An 18,222-nucleotide genomic window follows, 5' to 3' on the forward strand; every position below is an offset into this window, starting at 1 on the left:
TTGTGATTTATATATTATATGAGTTTGTTTCAATACACTTAAATCGCATACAACATAACTTGGGAACTTTAATTTATCCTGTGAATTATATATATATAATTTTCCAAATAAAGCAATTTTATTTAAATAATATCAACTCCTATATTTACTTTTAGAATACTAACTCTAACAAGTTGCACCATAAAATTTTTAAAACTAATTACTCCAATACCATTTAATCAAATGTCAATTTTTTTTTTTTTTTTTTTTTTGCCTTTTTTCTTTTGCTAGGACTTTTTAGCTGTGTTGTTTTAATAATGGTATCACCTATCGATTGTAAAATGGACACCATAAATTCAAATTATATTATTTTTAACAACCATAAAGCCAAAAAAACTTTATAATAATAAACTCATAGATTTCAATCAAGTTTACTCATAGAAACTTGAATTAAATCCCACAACCATCACCATCCTTACAAATTTTTGATATTGACTCAAATTTCCTTCAAACCAATTTATAATACTTCCTATAATTTGCTTCAAATATCAAAAAGCGATTATTATTTACACAAAAAAGTAAATAAAATATCAGGATTTGGCTTAGCGGTTGTAAATAAAAATTGCAATATATGCGATGTAATTTTTCAACGGTTCAAATTTAAATTTTTTATGTAAAAATTTTAAAAAACTAAACTTTATTTAAGACTTCAATTTTTATTTTCTCCTTGTAAAGTGAAAAAGAACAAAAAAGAAGAAGAAGGTTTTATCCGAGTAGACAAAAGATATGAACCACTAGTTGCACGTGCAAACTATCTTCGCACGTTAGCACACGTGTAACGTGTTGCAGGGTTTCTATCATCTATAGCTTGCTTTGCCGCTTCCTGTGACATTGTTTCCCGCCAACAGACAGTTGGGTTTCGATTCAATCACCTGCTGTTAGAACAGCACCATTGTCGCCCAATAGTTAGACGACATATATGCACTATGCAGTAGCAGTAAAGCCCTAATCTAAAAGTTTTTAAACAAGCATTAAAAACTACTTTCAAAAAATTATTCTAGAAAAATGTGATAATGGTTTTGAAAAGTATTTTTTATTTTGATTTAAAAAGGTGGGTATTAACATTATAAAGGTGAGAATATATATACATATATTTTGTGGGTCTGCATTTAAAAAGTATTTTTAATTTTAATAATATTTTTAAAATCTATTGATTTTGAAAAGAGAAAAGTATTTTTAAGACTGAAATTTTGAATTAGGATTATCTCCATTTCATTTGAACCTAAAAATATCCTATTAGTTGTAATGAAAAAATATTTTTGTCTTTTCACTTTTTGATGGGACAAAAATACTCATCAACTATAATTATTTAGATATTATTTAGTTTATTTGAACCGGAGAGAATTCCGTTCTCAAAATTTTATGAATGAATAATATATTGTTAATAATTTTTTATTTATTTTATTTTTTTATGAATACCTAATTATAAAACAATTAATAGTGGAAGCTTGGTACAGAGCATGGTGGAGCCACCAACTTTTGACCGGCATGGAATAAATAAAAAGTAATAGAAAAGCTTCCAAAGATGGTACTCTTTTATTTAAAAAGGGTTTGGCTAGTAAAGTATTAATCTTTGTGACTTAGGAAATTAGTACAAGTTCTAAAAGAAAGTGGCCTCCAATGATCAATTAGCAACAAATTTATAGAAAATGATTGGTAAACAACGGCTAACAAGAACGCCAACTAATCTTATTTGAGAGTGTAGCAATTACAAGCTTGATGTAAATCATATTGCATTCGAATTGGAGACACTTTCATTCTAACAAACTTGTAGGACAAACTTTAGAAGGATTTTTTGGGAGGCTCGGCTGAAGGTTAATCGATTCCCTTAGATCAAAGTGACTTCCCTAGAAACTCGGTCGAATGATCGGTTGGAGGCTTGGTTGAAGGTTAATCGATTCCCTTAGATCAAAGTGACTTCCCTAGAAACTTGGTTGAATGATCGGTTGATTCTTGTTCAACCGAGGTTAATTGCAAAGTCTTGTTCAACTCATTCAAACACGATTTGTTTATTTCGCTCTTCTAACAATAGTTAGAATTAACAATTTTACAAACATTTTAAAATTGAATGTCTTAGTTGTGCATGCTAGGATTCTAACGAATTAGGATCTTCTCCATTCAAATTAATTGGATAATATGAATATTTTTGACTCCTCAAAATATAAAAAGACAAAAATACTCTTACATTATAACTAACTAGATATTAAAAATGGAGATGATCTTGTGATTCTTGTTATGATTCCAACCTTTGCTAGATAAATGTGAAAAAAAAAAACAAAAAATTGATGAGTGACTTAAAATTGAATGAAGATAAAGCGGTGATTGTTCTCACAAGTGCCACAGAGTGTGAACAAAAAAAAAAAAAAATTGATAGATAAATTTAATTATTTAATAGTTAGCATGATAAATATCATGTAAACCGTCACGATATAGTTTATAGTAAAAGTTACAATGCACTCTAATAATATATGAAAAAAAGTATATATTTTATTTTTATTTTTGATCCAACTATAAAATAACACCCCTTCATTTCACATTCTCTTATGTGCCACCTTCCTTGGCCCTAATAGAACAAATTAAAGAATATATAATAATTATTTAACAATAAATTATAAAGTATTTAGTATTTAGCAGGGACAAAACCATTTGACAGCCATAAAAATTTGTCCGTTATTATTTTGGGGTTTTTTCTCTACTCCAGGGTTTAGCCTCTTCGTCTCTCAAACTCTCTGCGTCTCTCTGTGTCGCATGGCGTCACTCTGCTCTGCTTCACTCACGGACCCACCAGCCCCATACGCAAAGTAGAGAGCCCCTCAAGCCCTCAGCGTATTCACAGGTTTACCGCCAAGCGCACCAAGACGGCACCTTGTTGTATAAGCAGCTGCGGAAGCAAGCTGGGCAGAGTTGGGAGAGTGATGGCTATGGGTTTGTCTACCCAAACCGGTCCCCTGGGACCGTCTTGCCCCTACTATTCCTTCTTTTCCCGGTCTTGTTCCCGCCCTTCTTGTTTTTCCTTTTCTTGGTCCCTCTTGGCTTCCTCTAAAGCCCTGCACAGGTACAGTTTCAATCTCGCTCAAAGTGTGCTTTTCCTATCACGTTATCTGATGTTTGTTGTTTTTGCTATGTGGGTTTTTAGTTTCTGTCACCCATTTCCTTGTTTTGATTGTTTTTGTTGTTTCTTAGTTGTATGTTTGTGCGAAGTTCTTGGGTTTTGGTTAAAACTTAAAACCCCAGAGTTATTTTTTTGGATAGGCAGAATGTTGGATTCTTCGGTTGTATGAGGTTCAATTTTTTTTTTTTTTTTAAAAAAAATTTATTTATTTATTTTTTAATTTATTTTTATTTCTTTTGTTCCATTGTGATGTTTCCTGAGGTATGTACTTCTTGATGCCTCCGGGAATTTTTAGTTTATTTGGTCATAAGAACCCCGGGATACTGGTTTTGAATGTGTAAATGCAATAGGCATTTTGCAATATATGCAAGAGAGACGGAAAGAGGGAGTAAAAGCTAGGACTAGGAATGAGGCCTTGGCTTTATGTCGGTGAGAGAGAGTCTCTCATTTATATTTCTGTTTTATTTTATTTTACTAATATTTGTGATAGATAAATTTGTGCGAGTCTGGGTATAGCTTAGGTTCTTCATGATGGTCATCCATGTGGGTCACTAATAAATGGTTAATTAGAAAATAATATATATCTAGGAATGAGGCCTTGGCTTTATGTCGGTGAGAGAGAGTCTCTCATTTATATTTCTATTTTATTTTATTTTACTAATATTTGTGATAGATAAATTTGTGCGAGTCTGGGTATAGCTTAGGTTCTTCATGATGGTCATCCATGTGGGTCACTAATAAATGGTTAATTAGAAAATAATATATATATAAGATTTAGAGTGTTTCTTAAAATGTAAATGACATAAGATAAGCTGTTAAATACTTGGTTTTGTCGTTTTGGAAATTAAAGTTCTGATGAGTTCTCTAATTGCAGCTCGTGGTTGGATTTAGTGCTAATAGGGTATCAGATTAGAATTGTTATTGCAATATAAGCACAGGCCCTGGAGTGTCTTTATTAATATTTCATTTGCTCCAAAACAGGCATATAATTTGAAATTATACTTAAGAATAACCTCAAAAGTTTTCCACAAATTAAAAAGAGCCCTCTATGGGTCCTTTAGGCGTTGTGCTTTGTGATTATTTTTGAAGTTCAGATATTTGCAAGCCTCCTTATTGTTGTTGTATCAAAAAAATGCTTTATCTAATTAATAGAACCTTTGAGCTGACACATCACTAGAAATAAAGAACTTGGCAGATCAGGGGGGATTCCAATTGCATTTTATGACATTCAAGCAGATTTATTTTACTTAATGTACTGTTAGCCAGTTGGTTGTTTTGGCTATGCATGATATACTATGATCTTGTCACTGCTCTGTGTTTGTATCAATTCTGCTCCTTTTCACACTTAACATGCCGGAATGGTTAGAGTATTCCAGTTTATTATTGTTCCAATATCCTTGATATTATAGCATTCGTAATAATTGCAGACAAGGAGGATGGACAATCCAGAATAACAAGAATTTCCAGACGATGTCTCATTGTTGGAGGCTTCAGTGTCTTTCAAATTCAGCTAAGATGGTATTTTACTCCAGAGATCAGGATAATTATAATGGAAGTATCTTAGAAAAACCAATTATTGACCCTCGAAGTGTAGATAAAGAAGGGGCAAAGGTTTCAAGAAATTCTAGTGGACTACAAATTCCGGAGTTTGGGCGTAGTATTCCTCAAAGACCTAGTGGTGCCACCGCTGTTGAAATTACTGAGTCTGGTGGCTTTGGGGATTGTTGTACTCGTTCCGATAAAAAAAGTTGGGAATATGAGAAAGAAATGCTGAAATTTTGCAGGGAAGCTTCGAAAAATGGTAGTAATCGACCACATGGAACAAGTTGTCAAGCAAGCATGTTTTCTACAAATTTTGGACAGAATGTTATGACTCATGTTGATCATGCTGCACCTGTTTCAGCTTCAAAGCCAGCATCTGCCATACCTTCTGGCCCAGCTTCCGCTGAACTAAAATGTGGAGGAGACAGAAATATAGCTGTGAAAGATGTGAATGGTAGGCGAGGTCTATGTTCAACAGAACATTTAGAAAAGGTTGCCCAGCCCAGTGTGTCCACATCAAGGAACTTGGAGGAGAAAAAAGAAACAAGTTCTGGACCTATCGATGGTTCAGTCAACACCTCCACTAGTAATGCGGCATATTGCCAGCCAAATCTTCATGAGAGGCTTAATAGCCTCTATGACAGTGTTCTTGTTGTTGATAATGTCACCATAGCAAAGGAGGTTGTCGGGATGCTTACAAATAAGTACAGACATCTTGTCCATGCATGCGACACTGAGGTATTATTCTAGGAAGGTTGTCTTTATCATATTATATACTAGTTACCATGTGGTTGTTTATGCAATTGAGAATTACATATTCTGTTGTAGTTTCATATCTATGGCTATGTATTTTAATGATGTGGATTGGTAAGCTTTTGAAAATCTTACATCTGCATGCTACATTGTACTTTGTGATAATTATATATTTACAGGTTGCAAAGATAGATGTGAAGCAAGAAACACCTGTTGATCATGGGGAAATTATATGCTTCAGTATATATTCTGGACCAGAAGCAGATCTCGGAAATGGGAAGTCCTGTGTGTGGGTTGATGTTCTTGATGGTGGTGGTAGGGATCTTTTGGATGAATTTGCTCCATTCTTTGAAGACCCATCCATCAAAAAGGTAAATTTTTTTTTTTTTTTTTTTATTCTTCATTTTTCTCTTTTAAATATCTTTGTGCTCTTAATTTGGGACAGACTAGTACCAATTTTCTACAAATTGGTACTAGTCTTTAAAAGCAACATGTGTCCTTTAAGCTATTAAAAAAACATGTGAGAAGCACATGCTATTAAAAAAAACATATGCTTCTCACATGCTAATGTTACGTCACTTTTAGAGATTGGTTTGTAGGAAATTTCCTTCAAACGGAATTTGTAGGAAATTTGTGTCCATTGATTTGTAGCACCTTTTGGCAAGTATAATTGCCAATTAAGTAATAGTTTTTTTGATAAATAATCAAAATATCATTAAAAGCTTAAGGTGTCCTAGGTATACGTGAACTATACATGAGAAACCACCTAACTAGGAGCAAAAAGAACAAGAAAATCATGATAACTAATGACCAAAGGAGAAATAAAAGAAGCTGTCCAAAGTTAATGTGTTGAAAAATAGAGATTTAATCCCCTCCAAACTCTTTCTCATGGTCCCTAAAACTTCTATCATCAATTTCAATGACATGCCACTTTCAGAGATTATCATAGTAAGAATCTTTCTTAGAGCCGCTGACCAAACAAAAAAGGCCACCCTTAATTGAACCTTAGTTTGACAAACACTTTTCCTTGGGAAACAGACACAGTCATGATAAACCATGACAATGTAGAAAGATTTAACACCAAACACACCCTTTACCACTAAATGCAACACTCGAAAAACGAGGCAAAAACTTTTACCTCCCAATTATGTGCTGCTCTAGTAAAGCTCACGTTCCATTGAATGACACCTCTCAAAAATTCCACAAGAGTCGCAACAAAAGCATCCTTTATGCGAGCAATACCAAATAAAACAGGAAAGACTTCCTTAAGGGCCGTATCCCCACCTCAAAGATCATACCATAATCTAACCTTGGTTCCATCTCCCACTTCAAATCTAGCATGACTACAAAACTTCTCCCAACCCCTCTTAATATTCTTCCATAAACCTACCCATACGCCTCGATGGGCTCTCTAGAATACCAGCCTCCCTAAGTACTTCCATATTTAGAATTCACCACCACTGTACGGGGGGAACTCCCACTGTAGGGGGGTGGCCAAAGTGTCTATCCCCCACTATTGGGGCCACCATTCTGAGGTGGGGGGTGGCCGCGCAGGCCCCCCGAGATGAGCCACCCCCCCCCCTCCCCCCCCCACCCCACCAATCACCCTTTTTTTTTTCATTTTAATTTTTTTCTTAATTTTCAAAATAAAAAAAATGATTTAATATGATGTGGCATTGATGGGCTTTACTAAATTGGACGAAAACACACATGGAAGGACCCAATTTGGAATTGTGAAAAACTGAAGGTTTTAAAAAGAGGAAAAAAAAACCCTAGGGAGTTATCTATAAAGACGTGTTTACTGAATGATTTATTTTATATTTACCCTTTAATTTTAAAGAGTTTCTTGTTCTGTGTTTGTTGTGATACTTCGACGGTTCTCTTATCATTTGGCCATTATCCCCCCCCTCCCTCTTCTGCCAAGTTTGAGGGAATCCACAATTTTTTCTTCCAAATCCTTAAAATTTTTATTTATTTTTTTATTATTATTTTTTTCCATAAAAGAGTTTGATTGAGATGGTGAGTCCATTGTTGGGAGACTCAATGAGAAGACTCATCCCTCTCTTCCCTGGAGCTCATTTTCTATTATTTCTTTCTGCCTTATCTTTAATAGCTGGCTGGTTACACCTACAACCAAAATGGAAACCTAGCGTTTCAAGGTTTAAAAATGCATTGTAAACTTTTGGGTGGATCAATTGTATAGAATGTGTCATGACTAAAACAATGCTAGTTATATCTGCTCAATATCCCAAAAGGATTTGTCATTACATAGCTTAGATGGACCTAGTACATGCCCGCTGTGGGATTGAACACAATCGCGCACTTTAAATTTATAATCCGGGATCCAACAATCTGTGTACTTGAGGTTTTTCTCTTTCTAATAAAATCTTTATTACTTAGCAAATACACACATACATGCATGTACACATTGCCCATACACCTTTTATCTTTTTCTTTTCCTTTTCCTTTTTTTTTTTTTTTTTTTTTTTTTTTTTTTCTCTCTCTCTTAAGGATGTATCAAAGTGTAAGATTGCTGAGATACGAAGATTACTGTAGCCTTCTGCACCAATGGGCTGAAGAGACATTTCCCTTCGTAGTCTTCAAAAGAATTCAAATATTGACTCTTCTTCTCCCTGATAAGATCTCCTGTTTTTCTAACTGAACCAAGCTCATAGTAATTATTCCCTTAGATGTTCCTATTGACTGTATTAAACAATTTTGACCATCCCACTCTTTTAACATTTTATTTTTACTATGAGAAGCTAGTGCATGCCCATAATTTTGAAGCAGAAGTGAAAATGACATTTTGCCTGTCCTTTCTGTAGGTTTGGCACAACTATAGCTTTGATAACCATGTTATTGAGAACTATGGGCTTAGGCTTTCCGGTTTTCATGCTGACACAATGCATATGGCACGGTTGTGGGATTCGTCAAGGCGAACTGTGGGTGGGTATTCTCTTGAAGCACTTACTGGCAACAAAAGTGTAATGTGTGGGGCTCAACTTTGCCATGAAGATGAGTTGTTTGGGAAAGTCTCAATGAAAACCATCTTTGGTAGGAAAAAAATTAAAAAAGATGGATCTGAAGGCAAAATGATCACCATTTCTCCGGTCGAAGAGCTACAAAGAGAAGAGCGGAAACCATGGATTTGTTATTCTGTCTTAGATGCAAAAAGCACACTAAAGCTTTATGAGAGCTTGAAATGCCTACTATCGAATATGGCATGGATACTTGATGGAAAACCAATTTCTGGAAAATCCATGTTTGACTTCTACGAGGAGTATTGGCGTCCATTTGGTGAGCTTTTGGTTAAAATGGAAACTGAGGGAATGCTAGTTGATCGGGCATATCTCTCTGAGGTGGAGAAGGTAGCCAAAGCAGAGCAAGTGGTTGCTGCTAATAGATTTCGCAACTGGGCGTCCCAGTATTGCCCTGATGCCAAGGACATGAATGTGGGAAGTGATACACAACTACGTCAGCTCTTTTTTGGTGGCATTGCAAACAGGTACACTTCATTTATAATTTATATAGGTGAATTCGTTTTCATTTTTCTTTGTTTTTGGTGGTGGGAAAGTGCAGCTATCGATGAACTCTTACGGCTTTATGTTAGAGATGCTCAGCATCTTTAAGACCTCCAAGTGATGGGGTGGGTAGGGTTCTGCATACAAATGGGTTCCCAAGAAAGCTCTGTGCCCTTTAACCATGTGATTTTCTATTACAGAAAGGAACCCAACGAGTTTCTTCCCTGTGAGCGGATTTTCAAAGTTCCTAATGTTAATAAAGTGATTGAAGATGGCAAGAAGACTCCCACCAAATTTCGCAATATTAGGCTGCATAGGATCCTTGATACTCCGCTGCCAACTGACATATTCACAGCATCTGGTTGGCCCTCAGTTAGTGGTGATGCTTTGAAGACCCTGGCTGGAAAGGTTTCTGCAGAATATGATTTTATGGATGATGCTTCCGATCAGCAATTGAATGACAATGTTGAAAATGCTTCTGAAAATGAAGTTTCAGTAGAACAAAAATCAACTGGTGACGTTGACAATTCAGCTTATGGAATGGCTTTTTGTGCTTTTGAAGAAGAAGAGAAGGGGAGGGAGGCTTGTCATGCAATTGCTGCTTTATGTGAAGTTTGTTCCATTGACTCCTTGATATCCAACTTCATTCTCCCCTTGCAGGTGATTGCTTCTAAGATGTCCTTCTGGTATGGGCAATCATTGATGAATTTCGTAGCCAGCATAGTAATTGCCTACTGCATTATGATAGTAGTCAAGGATTTAATGGTCCAAATTTCTAACGAATTATGATTATTGTGTGGATTCTGTCTTGTTATGATCCTTATAATGTGAAATAATGTTAAAAGGGATTGAGATGAGAATTGGCTCCCTGTTTAATTATTAAATTCAACGAATGCACACACATGGATGTTTCTTAAATTCATTTTCTTGGAACCTGATGGTGCTACAACTAGTATGATTGGCGAAGGCCAAAGTTATGCTCTATTTTAATCTTTTGACAGCTCCAGTTTGATACAGGAGTTATTCTCCCATGGCGTCTGCATTGTGAGTGTGTGTGTGTATTTTAACAGATGTGGCTACACCCTCTATTTAACTATATTCAGTTGATCGCAGGGTGTCTTTCACTTTACACTTTGCAAGGGGGTGGTGAGCACCTGGATGGTTTCCTTATATAGATATTTTTTGTTCTAAAAGAATCACCCTAATTGAATTATGGGATAAACCCTGATGTGGGGTTTATAGATATTGTTTTAGAGTCAAGACAATACCGAAGAGTGCCCGATTTTAGATAAAACCTGTGCGGTGGCGGTTTCCAAACACCCTGTAAGAGGTTACAAAAAAAGTGGCTTAGATACCATTCAGAAATTTATATAAAATAAAGTAAGATAGCGGAAGCAAGAGAGAGAGACAAGATTTAAAGGTGGTTCAGTCTCAGAGGTTTGCGTTCACCACTAGGAAGTATCTGATAAGGCTACATCTTTATTGAATGACTTGTTTATTATAATTGTGTTGAGGGGTCTATTTAGGGTCTATTTATAGGGAAACTGATAGGTAAGGTATGATAGGTAAGGTGAGCTAGGAAAGGTAGTCAAATCCCAAGGATTTGAGGATTGGATTACAGACCAGCAACTATGGTAAATACCTAATAAGGAAAAATACTAACATAGAAAATGTCCTATATATTCTAATAGAAGCTATTTAATTCTCCATCTTCCCCTTTTGTTTATGTGCAGTTTGCACTCTAGGTTTTTTTTTTATTGTTTTTTTTTGTTTTTTTTTTGTAGATATTTATCACAAATTACAGAGCTTCCATATATGCACATTTTTGTTTGACTGAAAGCAATACCCTACTCATATAAGAGTTTTAGATGTAGTATTTAGTAACGATAAATCCCCAGAATTTACCACTCGGCACAAACAACTGTTTTAAAGCTAACCTTTCTTCTTTCTTGCTTCAGTTTTTAAGCTTACAATGTGTGAACTAGCTGAAGATGTTGGTTTCTTCCTACTACAGGGAAGTAATATATCGGGCAGTAATGGGCGTATTCATTGTTCATTAAATATCAACACAGAAACTGGGCGCTTATCAGCTAGGAGACCAAATTTACAGGTTGAGTTATATTTTGTCAATATTCTTATGGTTGATTTATGAATAAAAGAGCTCATGTTTCGACCATAGATGTGTTATAGTAACCCATGTTTCTTGGAATGTGACAACTAAAATAAAAAATACCAATTGGCAAGAGATGGAATTTGTGTAGTAATGTCATTGAATAAATTATAACTTTAGTGGTTATGTAGTAATACCAACCAAAAACCACATATGCTTGCAACTGAGCTCTCTTAATTCTTGAATATCCGAGTGCCAAATCTCATGAGTGTGAACCATCCAAGTTTCAAACCACATTATGTTTTCTTTTCGGATTTTATTCTTTGATGTACCATATTTGTAATATGCCACAAACCTTAGCATGGGATTAGATAATACAATATAAAAGAAAGATATCTTGTGACTTCAATTTTCAAAATGTTTAGAGATATTTTTATTTCCCTTGAACAAATGTAATAGACTTGTACAATGTTGTTACTTTCTGTAAATCAGAATCAACCTGCCTTAGAGAAGGATCGGTATAAGATCCGTCAGGCATTCATAGCTGCACCTGGGAATTCCCTTATTGTTGCAGATTATGGGCAAGTAAGTGGTTGTGTTACCTACCTACCTAAAGTGGTTGAACTGAATTGCTTGTGTTGATTGAGTTTTGTATTCATATTACAGCTGGAACTTCGGATTCTTGCGCATCTTGCGAGTTGTAAGAGCATGCTGGATGCCTTTAGAGCTGGAGGAGATTTCCATTCTAGGACTGCAATGAACATGTACCCATACATTCGTGAAGCAATTGACAAAAAGCAAGTGCTTCTTGAGTGGTATCCTCAACCCGGTGAAGAGAAACCCCCAGTTCCGCTATTAAAGGTAAGCTGTAAAGTTCCATGGTAACAGATGAATCATTTCTCCTATCCCCAATTCTGAAATGAAACATTTACTACCAAAGAGGAATCCATAAATGCTTGATGCTTCCCTCTCTTTGTTTAAAGCATGTAATGGCAGATACAAAAGTAAAATCGTAACAGCAAACCAATTTAGTGTGAGAAGGGACTAGGGAGAGAGTTCTTTGCATGTCTTCTCTCACTTAAAGTGGAGAGGGGGTGTAACACCCCGGTCCTATATTGACAAGATGAGTAGCTCACATAAAGTGAGTGGCTTATAAAGAAACTAATGGGTGCTAAATCCCACATTGCTTACTTAATTGGTGAAAATGGGCTTTATAAGTGATTTTAAGGAAGCTCCTAATTGACTTGTCATTTTGAGGTGATAGCCGCAAATATGGGTAGCCTTTTTTTCTCGGTCTTTACAAATGGTATTAGAGCCGCCCAATAATGCCATTTGGTACTGTCAACACTGCATGACATGGCCATAATGAGGACGTCAGGGATTTAGGGGGGGGGGGTTTAACACTCCGATCCCACATATTGGGAAGATGAATAGCCCACATAGAGTGGGTGAGTTATAGACTCATGGGTGCTAAATTCCACATTGCTAGCGTTTTTTCCTGGGTCGTTATAGGTCGGGCTCTTTAACTTCCTTAGATTCCATTATGAAAAATAATAAAGCAGGTTCAAGTGCACTTGAACTGCAACATATGGTTGAGTGGTGTGCCTGGCACATAAATTGAAGGACAAGTGAGTTGCTGGTGTTTGTTTTATTGAGTCTCAAAGATTTTGGACTTCTTATAGGTGGGTTACCTACAACATATGATGCAAGCAAGGGTCAAGGGGATTTGGAGGTTGTCACAAGCAATTTAGGGTTGAAGGGGTTTTACTTTAAGTTGTTGGTTAAATTTATCAAAAAAGGAAAAATTGAAGTCATTGGTTTAAAAGTTATAGGTTCTTTACTGGACAATGTTAGAATTGGAAATTATCAGAACTAATGTGGACTATATATTTGGTGTATTTGCATAAATAGGTTTGGTCTTGATTTTAGTAGTTTCTAATATTGCTAGGAGTCTGTTCTTAGGCTGACCTATCTAATGTTTATTAAAAAATTAAGTCCTATATCTAGCTACCATGTGCTTAAGTCTTGTTTTCGGAAAGATTTTTAACCATGTTGCATAAAGTGAGAGCAAGAGTGTGAATGTTCTGATCATCTGCAGAGTTTGAATATCTATGTTTTTATACACGCATGCACACTGCATAGTTTTTGGTAAAAGGATATAAATTGCAGTTGTTGCATAAGTGTGCTCTCCATTGGTTTGAATAATGTTCAGTAATTCCAAGAAAAATGAATGAGGGAAGGGATGCATGTTTTATGGCACGTGATTGAGATTCTGTCCAATTTAACGAGGTGGCCTAACATAAGGGTTTTTTTTGGGAAAAATGAAAAATTAGTCAATGTGGTTTACTTGATTTGTAATTAGCTCCTTATGGTATCAAAATGAATTCAGAGGTCCCTGAAGCATGCCAAAAAACAATTTACTTCCTACCATTAAATTTCGTCCATTAACTTAACCGATTTCGATAGTGTGACACGTCAAAAGTCAATAAAATTGTGACACGTGTCCTATTTAAGCTAGTGTTACACTAATGAAATCTATTAAATCAGTGGACGAAGTTTGATTGTGAGTAAATTGTTTTTTGGGTATACCTCAAGGACATTTGAGTTCATTTTGATATCAGAGAGAGCTAATTGTAAATCAAGTAGAACACATGGACTGATTTTACATTTTTGTTTCTTTTTTGTTTTTTTGCTAAAAAGTGGTAGTTTAATCTGGCTGAGTATGGCATGCGGTAGTTGAGGGGGGTTAAGTGTAATTAATCACCCCCCCAAAAAAAAAAATCCTACCTTGGTAATCATATATGTGTAAACCTGCTAAAGAACATGAAATTTGTGAAATTTGGGGAAGACGGGTTGGGCATGCTCGAGTTATGGAAGTTGGCTTCATTGTGTTTAATGTGGTGTCTTTGGCGAGAAAGGAATGCTCAAAGCTTTGAAGATGACAAAGTTGCAGAAGATTATGTTCTACACTTTGTATACTTGGATATCGGCACATCATAGTTTGTTTGTTTTTAGTTTTGCAGATTTTTTGAATTTGTGTTCTTTTTCTTCAATTTAGGGTTTTATTTATTTATTTATTTTACTCCCTATTTATTAGGGTTTTGTCCCTTCGTGCTTATTTATTGATATTGCAATTACTTATCAAATTCAGGATGCCTTTGCTTCTGAAAGAAGGAAAGCTAAAATGCTCAACTTTTCCATTGCATATGGAAAAACTCCAATGGGGCTTGCACGGGATTGGAAGGTACATTGAGTAGAAACCTACAATTATGAGGTACTTGTATTCGTAATGATTTTATTGCCTAGGCATGATGATTTTCATCTTCTTTCTAAGGTTTCTGTTGAGGAAGCAAAGGAAACAGTTGATCTGTGGTACAGTGATAGAAAAGAGGTGCTGACCTGGCAAAAAAAACGTAAACAAGAGGCCCGTGATAAACAGTTTGTGTGCACATTGCTAGGACGTGCCCGCCGGTTCCCTTCGATGGCCAATGTTTCCACCTATCAGAAAGGTCACATTGAGCGAGCTGCTATCAACACCCCAGTGCAGGTTCTTTCCTTCTTTCTCGCACAAAGTTTCATGCTCTTTCTCTTCATTAGCAGTTTAATAAGCTCCTCTCCCCCTCCTGTAGTCCATCCAAAAGAAAAAGAAACAAGGAAAAAGATTTTGGCTAATCCTTTGTAGTACCTATATACCATATCTTCCTTTAGAACTCGGACAATACCAACACCAACTCCTGATCTAAAAAAAAAAAAAGCGGATGTTTGAGACCCATGCTTTTAGCAGATGCTTGTCAATATATTGCACTCTCAACTTTTCATTGTTTAACAATTCAGAAATAACATGAAATCTTGTCCTCGACAGTTGAAAATGCAAACCGCCCTCTAACTATGTACCACATTACTTAAAAGCAGCAGTTTGGGGTTTGGTGATGTATATTTATGACATATTATTGCTAATAGATAGTCAGAGATCTCTTCCCCCCCCCCAACACACACACAGACACCATGAAATCTTGATTGGCCGCTCCTTAGTGATTTCTAATTTAGGTGATTGCAACAGGGTAGTGCCGCTGATGTTGCCATGTGTGCCATGTTAGAAATATCAAAAAATGTACGGTTGAAGGAGCTTGGGTGGAAGCTACTTTTACAGGTAAATATCATGCCTTGGATCTTTACCTCCAGTGTTTTCTCCCTGCTTTGCTTCCTAGAAGAATTCATTACAATTTATTGTGCTCTCCATCTGAGCTTCATGTCCATATTGAGGCTATCCAAAGTTAGCTTATGACTTATATTGCATATGCCCCCATCTCTTAATTTTCCATATTTGATTTTCCATGCAACCTTACTACAATTATGTTTTGCTGAAACTTGATGGATACCACATTGGAAAACAGGTTCATGATGAAGTAATCTTGGAAGGACCAACAGAGACAGCTGAAGTTGCAAAGGCTATAGTTGTTGAATGTATGTCTAAACCTTTCAATGGCAAGAACTTCCTTCAAGTTGACCTATCAGTTGATGCCAAGTGTGCTCTAAACTGGTATTCTGGCAAGTAGCCTATCGCAAGGATGACGGTGGATTTTGGTTCAAAGCTCTGTAGTGAGGTACTTTTGCCATATCGAGGATGGAGTTCTGTGCTAGCAACGTGAGCATTCATTATCTTTGCCGATGATACAATTGCAACCAACCTGGAAATCAGGCCTCATCATATTTGGGCAGATGTAAGATGTTTTTTCCATCTTTGATGTTGCAGTGTTCCTGGTACGACCGGGGGGTTGAGGATGTAAGGAGGCTGCACTAGTGAGAAGTGTGCTCAGTCCCTGTATATAGGAATTCTTAACAATTTTTAATCAGTCGTTTCCTTGTAACTGTTTGGGTGTTAGCGGGTTCAATGTTTCTGCATAGAAATCAAAGCCTAACTCCATTTTCCAAGCATTTTTTGTTTTTATTTTGTTTTTGTTTGAATAGCTCTATATGGCCCTTTGTTCTCCTCCCTCCTCTTTCATTTCGGTTGCGAGTTTAAATGGCTCACTACATCATTCTGCTTACAATAACCTGTAAAATTACTATTGAATTTTGGATAGATGATCATGTAATTTTTGTCGACTACATTAGGAAATGCGCATTCATTTGGAAGCTGGTCACAGGTTATTCTCTCTATATGGCCCTTTGTTCTCCTCTCCCTTCCTCTTTCAATTCGGTTGCGAGTTTAAATGGCTCGCTGCGTCATTTTATTTCCAGTAACCTGTAAAATAACTATTGAATTTTGGATAGATGACTAGGTAATTTTTGTTGACTGCATTAGAGAATATGCATTCATTTGAAAGATGGTCACAAGTTATCCTCCTCAATTGAATTCATCAACCCAACATGTAGGATCTATAAAATGATAGGAGAGCCAAAGAAACAATAAAGCACTCAGCGAGTGTGATCTTTCACGAGGCCATGCTACAAATTACCATAATAATTCCAGCTTCATTTGCTTAGTTCATTCACAATTTCATTCAACTTGTATAAGTTACATGATGTCAACTGGATCACCCAATGAAAAACTGTTTTCATATGAAGTACAGAATCCCATTAACAAAGATCAATTCCCCATGCTGATGCCAACTGAAACAAGAGTTTGTCAGGCATCACACCTTCCCAGTCCTCAGGAGAATCCATTGTTAAATAAGCATAATGTAAATTCAACAAAAGCTCCTTCACTTCCATGGGAATAAGGGTGTTCAAATGACGGTTATTAACTATAATCCCCACCGCCTTGGACAGTTACTGTTTTTTAATAACCACAACCGCAACCGCCTAGGTGGTTAACAGTTGTAGTTATAACCGGTAATTATCGGTTATTCAATCTAATAACTGGCGGTCATAACCGCTTTTTTTTAAATGAGCGTTTGGACTTTTTAAGTGTTTTGGGCATTTAATTTACCTATTTGTTAGTCTTATTTTAAGGGTTTAAGGCTAAAATGTTATAAAACAAGATGGGAAAAAAAAAAATGCTGTTTTTTGGGTTTCATCTTATTCTCCCTCCAAAACGACGGTGTTTTGGATGTTTTATTTAATATTTTATTAATATAAATATTTAATATATATTTATATTATTATATATAAATAAAGGAGGTTAGTGGTTATAATTGCCTTGTCCTATCCCCTAAAATAGCTAACTACAACCGCCCTAGGTAGTTAGCGGTTTTTAATAACCGACTACCAAAGCGGTTAGCGGTTGGCGGGGCGGTTTTAACCGCTTGAACACCCTTACATGGGAATGCTCAAATCATTTTCCAACACTATTTCCACCAACTGAACATAATGAAATGAAATCGAATGATAAGATACCAAACAATTTAAGTAAGCAATTTTTAGCCACACAAGGAAAGAAATGCATATAAATGCTTAGAAAAAAAATAGTTAACAACAGTTGCACCATACAACTAGATAACGTAGCACAATTGACAATCCATTGTAAGGGTAGTGCCCGAGAGACCCGTCTTGAAAAATTGGCGTTTTTGAACACTATAACTATATATTATACTATTAAAGCAACTTCTTGTATGTTACGTAGGTACAAAACTTATAATAGGGCTCAAAGTCAACATATATTCTCCTTTCTCTCAAAGGATTCATTATTACAACACTATAATTTGCATTTCAAACTATGTCTTAAAAGCTAGATAACCATGGGGGAAGTTTTTGATTGGTCGGATGTTAACATTTGCCGGAGTAAGGTGGTGGGAGAGGTCGTGTGTTCCAAGTCACACTCGGTGTAGGTGTAACTTACTAATAAATAGAAAAACATTTGTTCAAATTCATCTTTTCAATTTTTTTTTCTTAATATCTTTATTTTATTTCATCCATCAAAATTGATATGATTTTTTTTTAGTTGGAAGACCCCGGCACTTAAATTTTGGTGGATGAAACATATATTTGTCCATATATATAACATTTCCCTTAGCAATAAATACTTAAAGAACTCAGCATTTGTCTCTTATTTATTTATTTATTTATTTATTTTATTTTCAATAACTTTAAAGATTTTTTACCTTCACTATTTATTTAAAAAGTAAATTTCCAAATATTTTTAGTTTATATTTTTTATATCACATCAATCAATTTTTATTATTATTTTTTTAAAAGATTATTAC

The 18,222-nt window shown here is 35.6% G+C and overlaps 1 protein-coding gene across 1 annotated transcript; it reads left to right on the top strand.

Moving 5' to 3' along the window:
- The first annotated feature begins 2,702 nt into the window (after positions 1-2,702).
- LOC132173512 (DNA polymerase I A, chloroplastic/mitochondrial) lies at positions 2,703-16,233 on the top strand. The gene is made up of 12 exons (XM_059585027.2): positions 2,703-3,094; positions 4,579-5,431; positions 5,626-5,817; positions 8,272-8,951; positions 9,168-9,627; positions 10,982-11,077; positions 11,570-11,662; positions 11,744-11,938; positions 14,229-14,321; positions 14,412-14,624; positions 15,138-15,227; positions 15,472-16,233. Exons 1-12 carry the CDS (start codon positions 2,955-2,957, stop codon positions 15,631-15,633), a joined length of 3,267 nt encoding a protein of 1,088 aa, XP_059441010.2. The 5' UTR covers positions 2,703-2,954; the 3' UTR covers positions 15,634-16,233.
- The last annotated feature ends 1,989 nt before the right edge of the window (positions 16,234-18,222 follow it).

Source organism: Corylus avellana, chromosome 3 (assembly GCF_965113065.1).
Source record: "Corylus avellana chromosome 3, dhCorAvel1.hap1.2, whole genome shotgun sequence".
Taxonomy (NCBI): domain Eukaryota; kingdom Viridiplantae; phylum Streptophyta; class Magnoliopsida; order Fagales; family Betulaceae; genus Corylus; species Corylus avellana.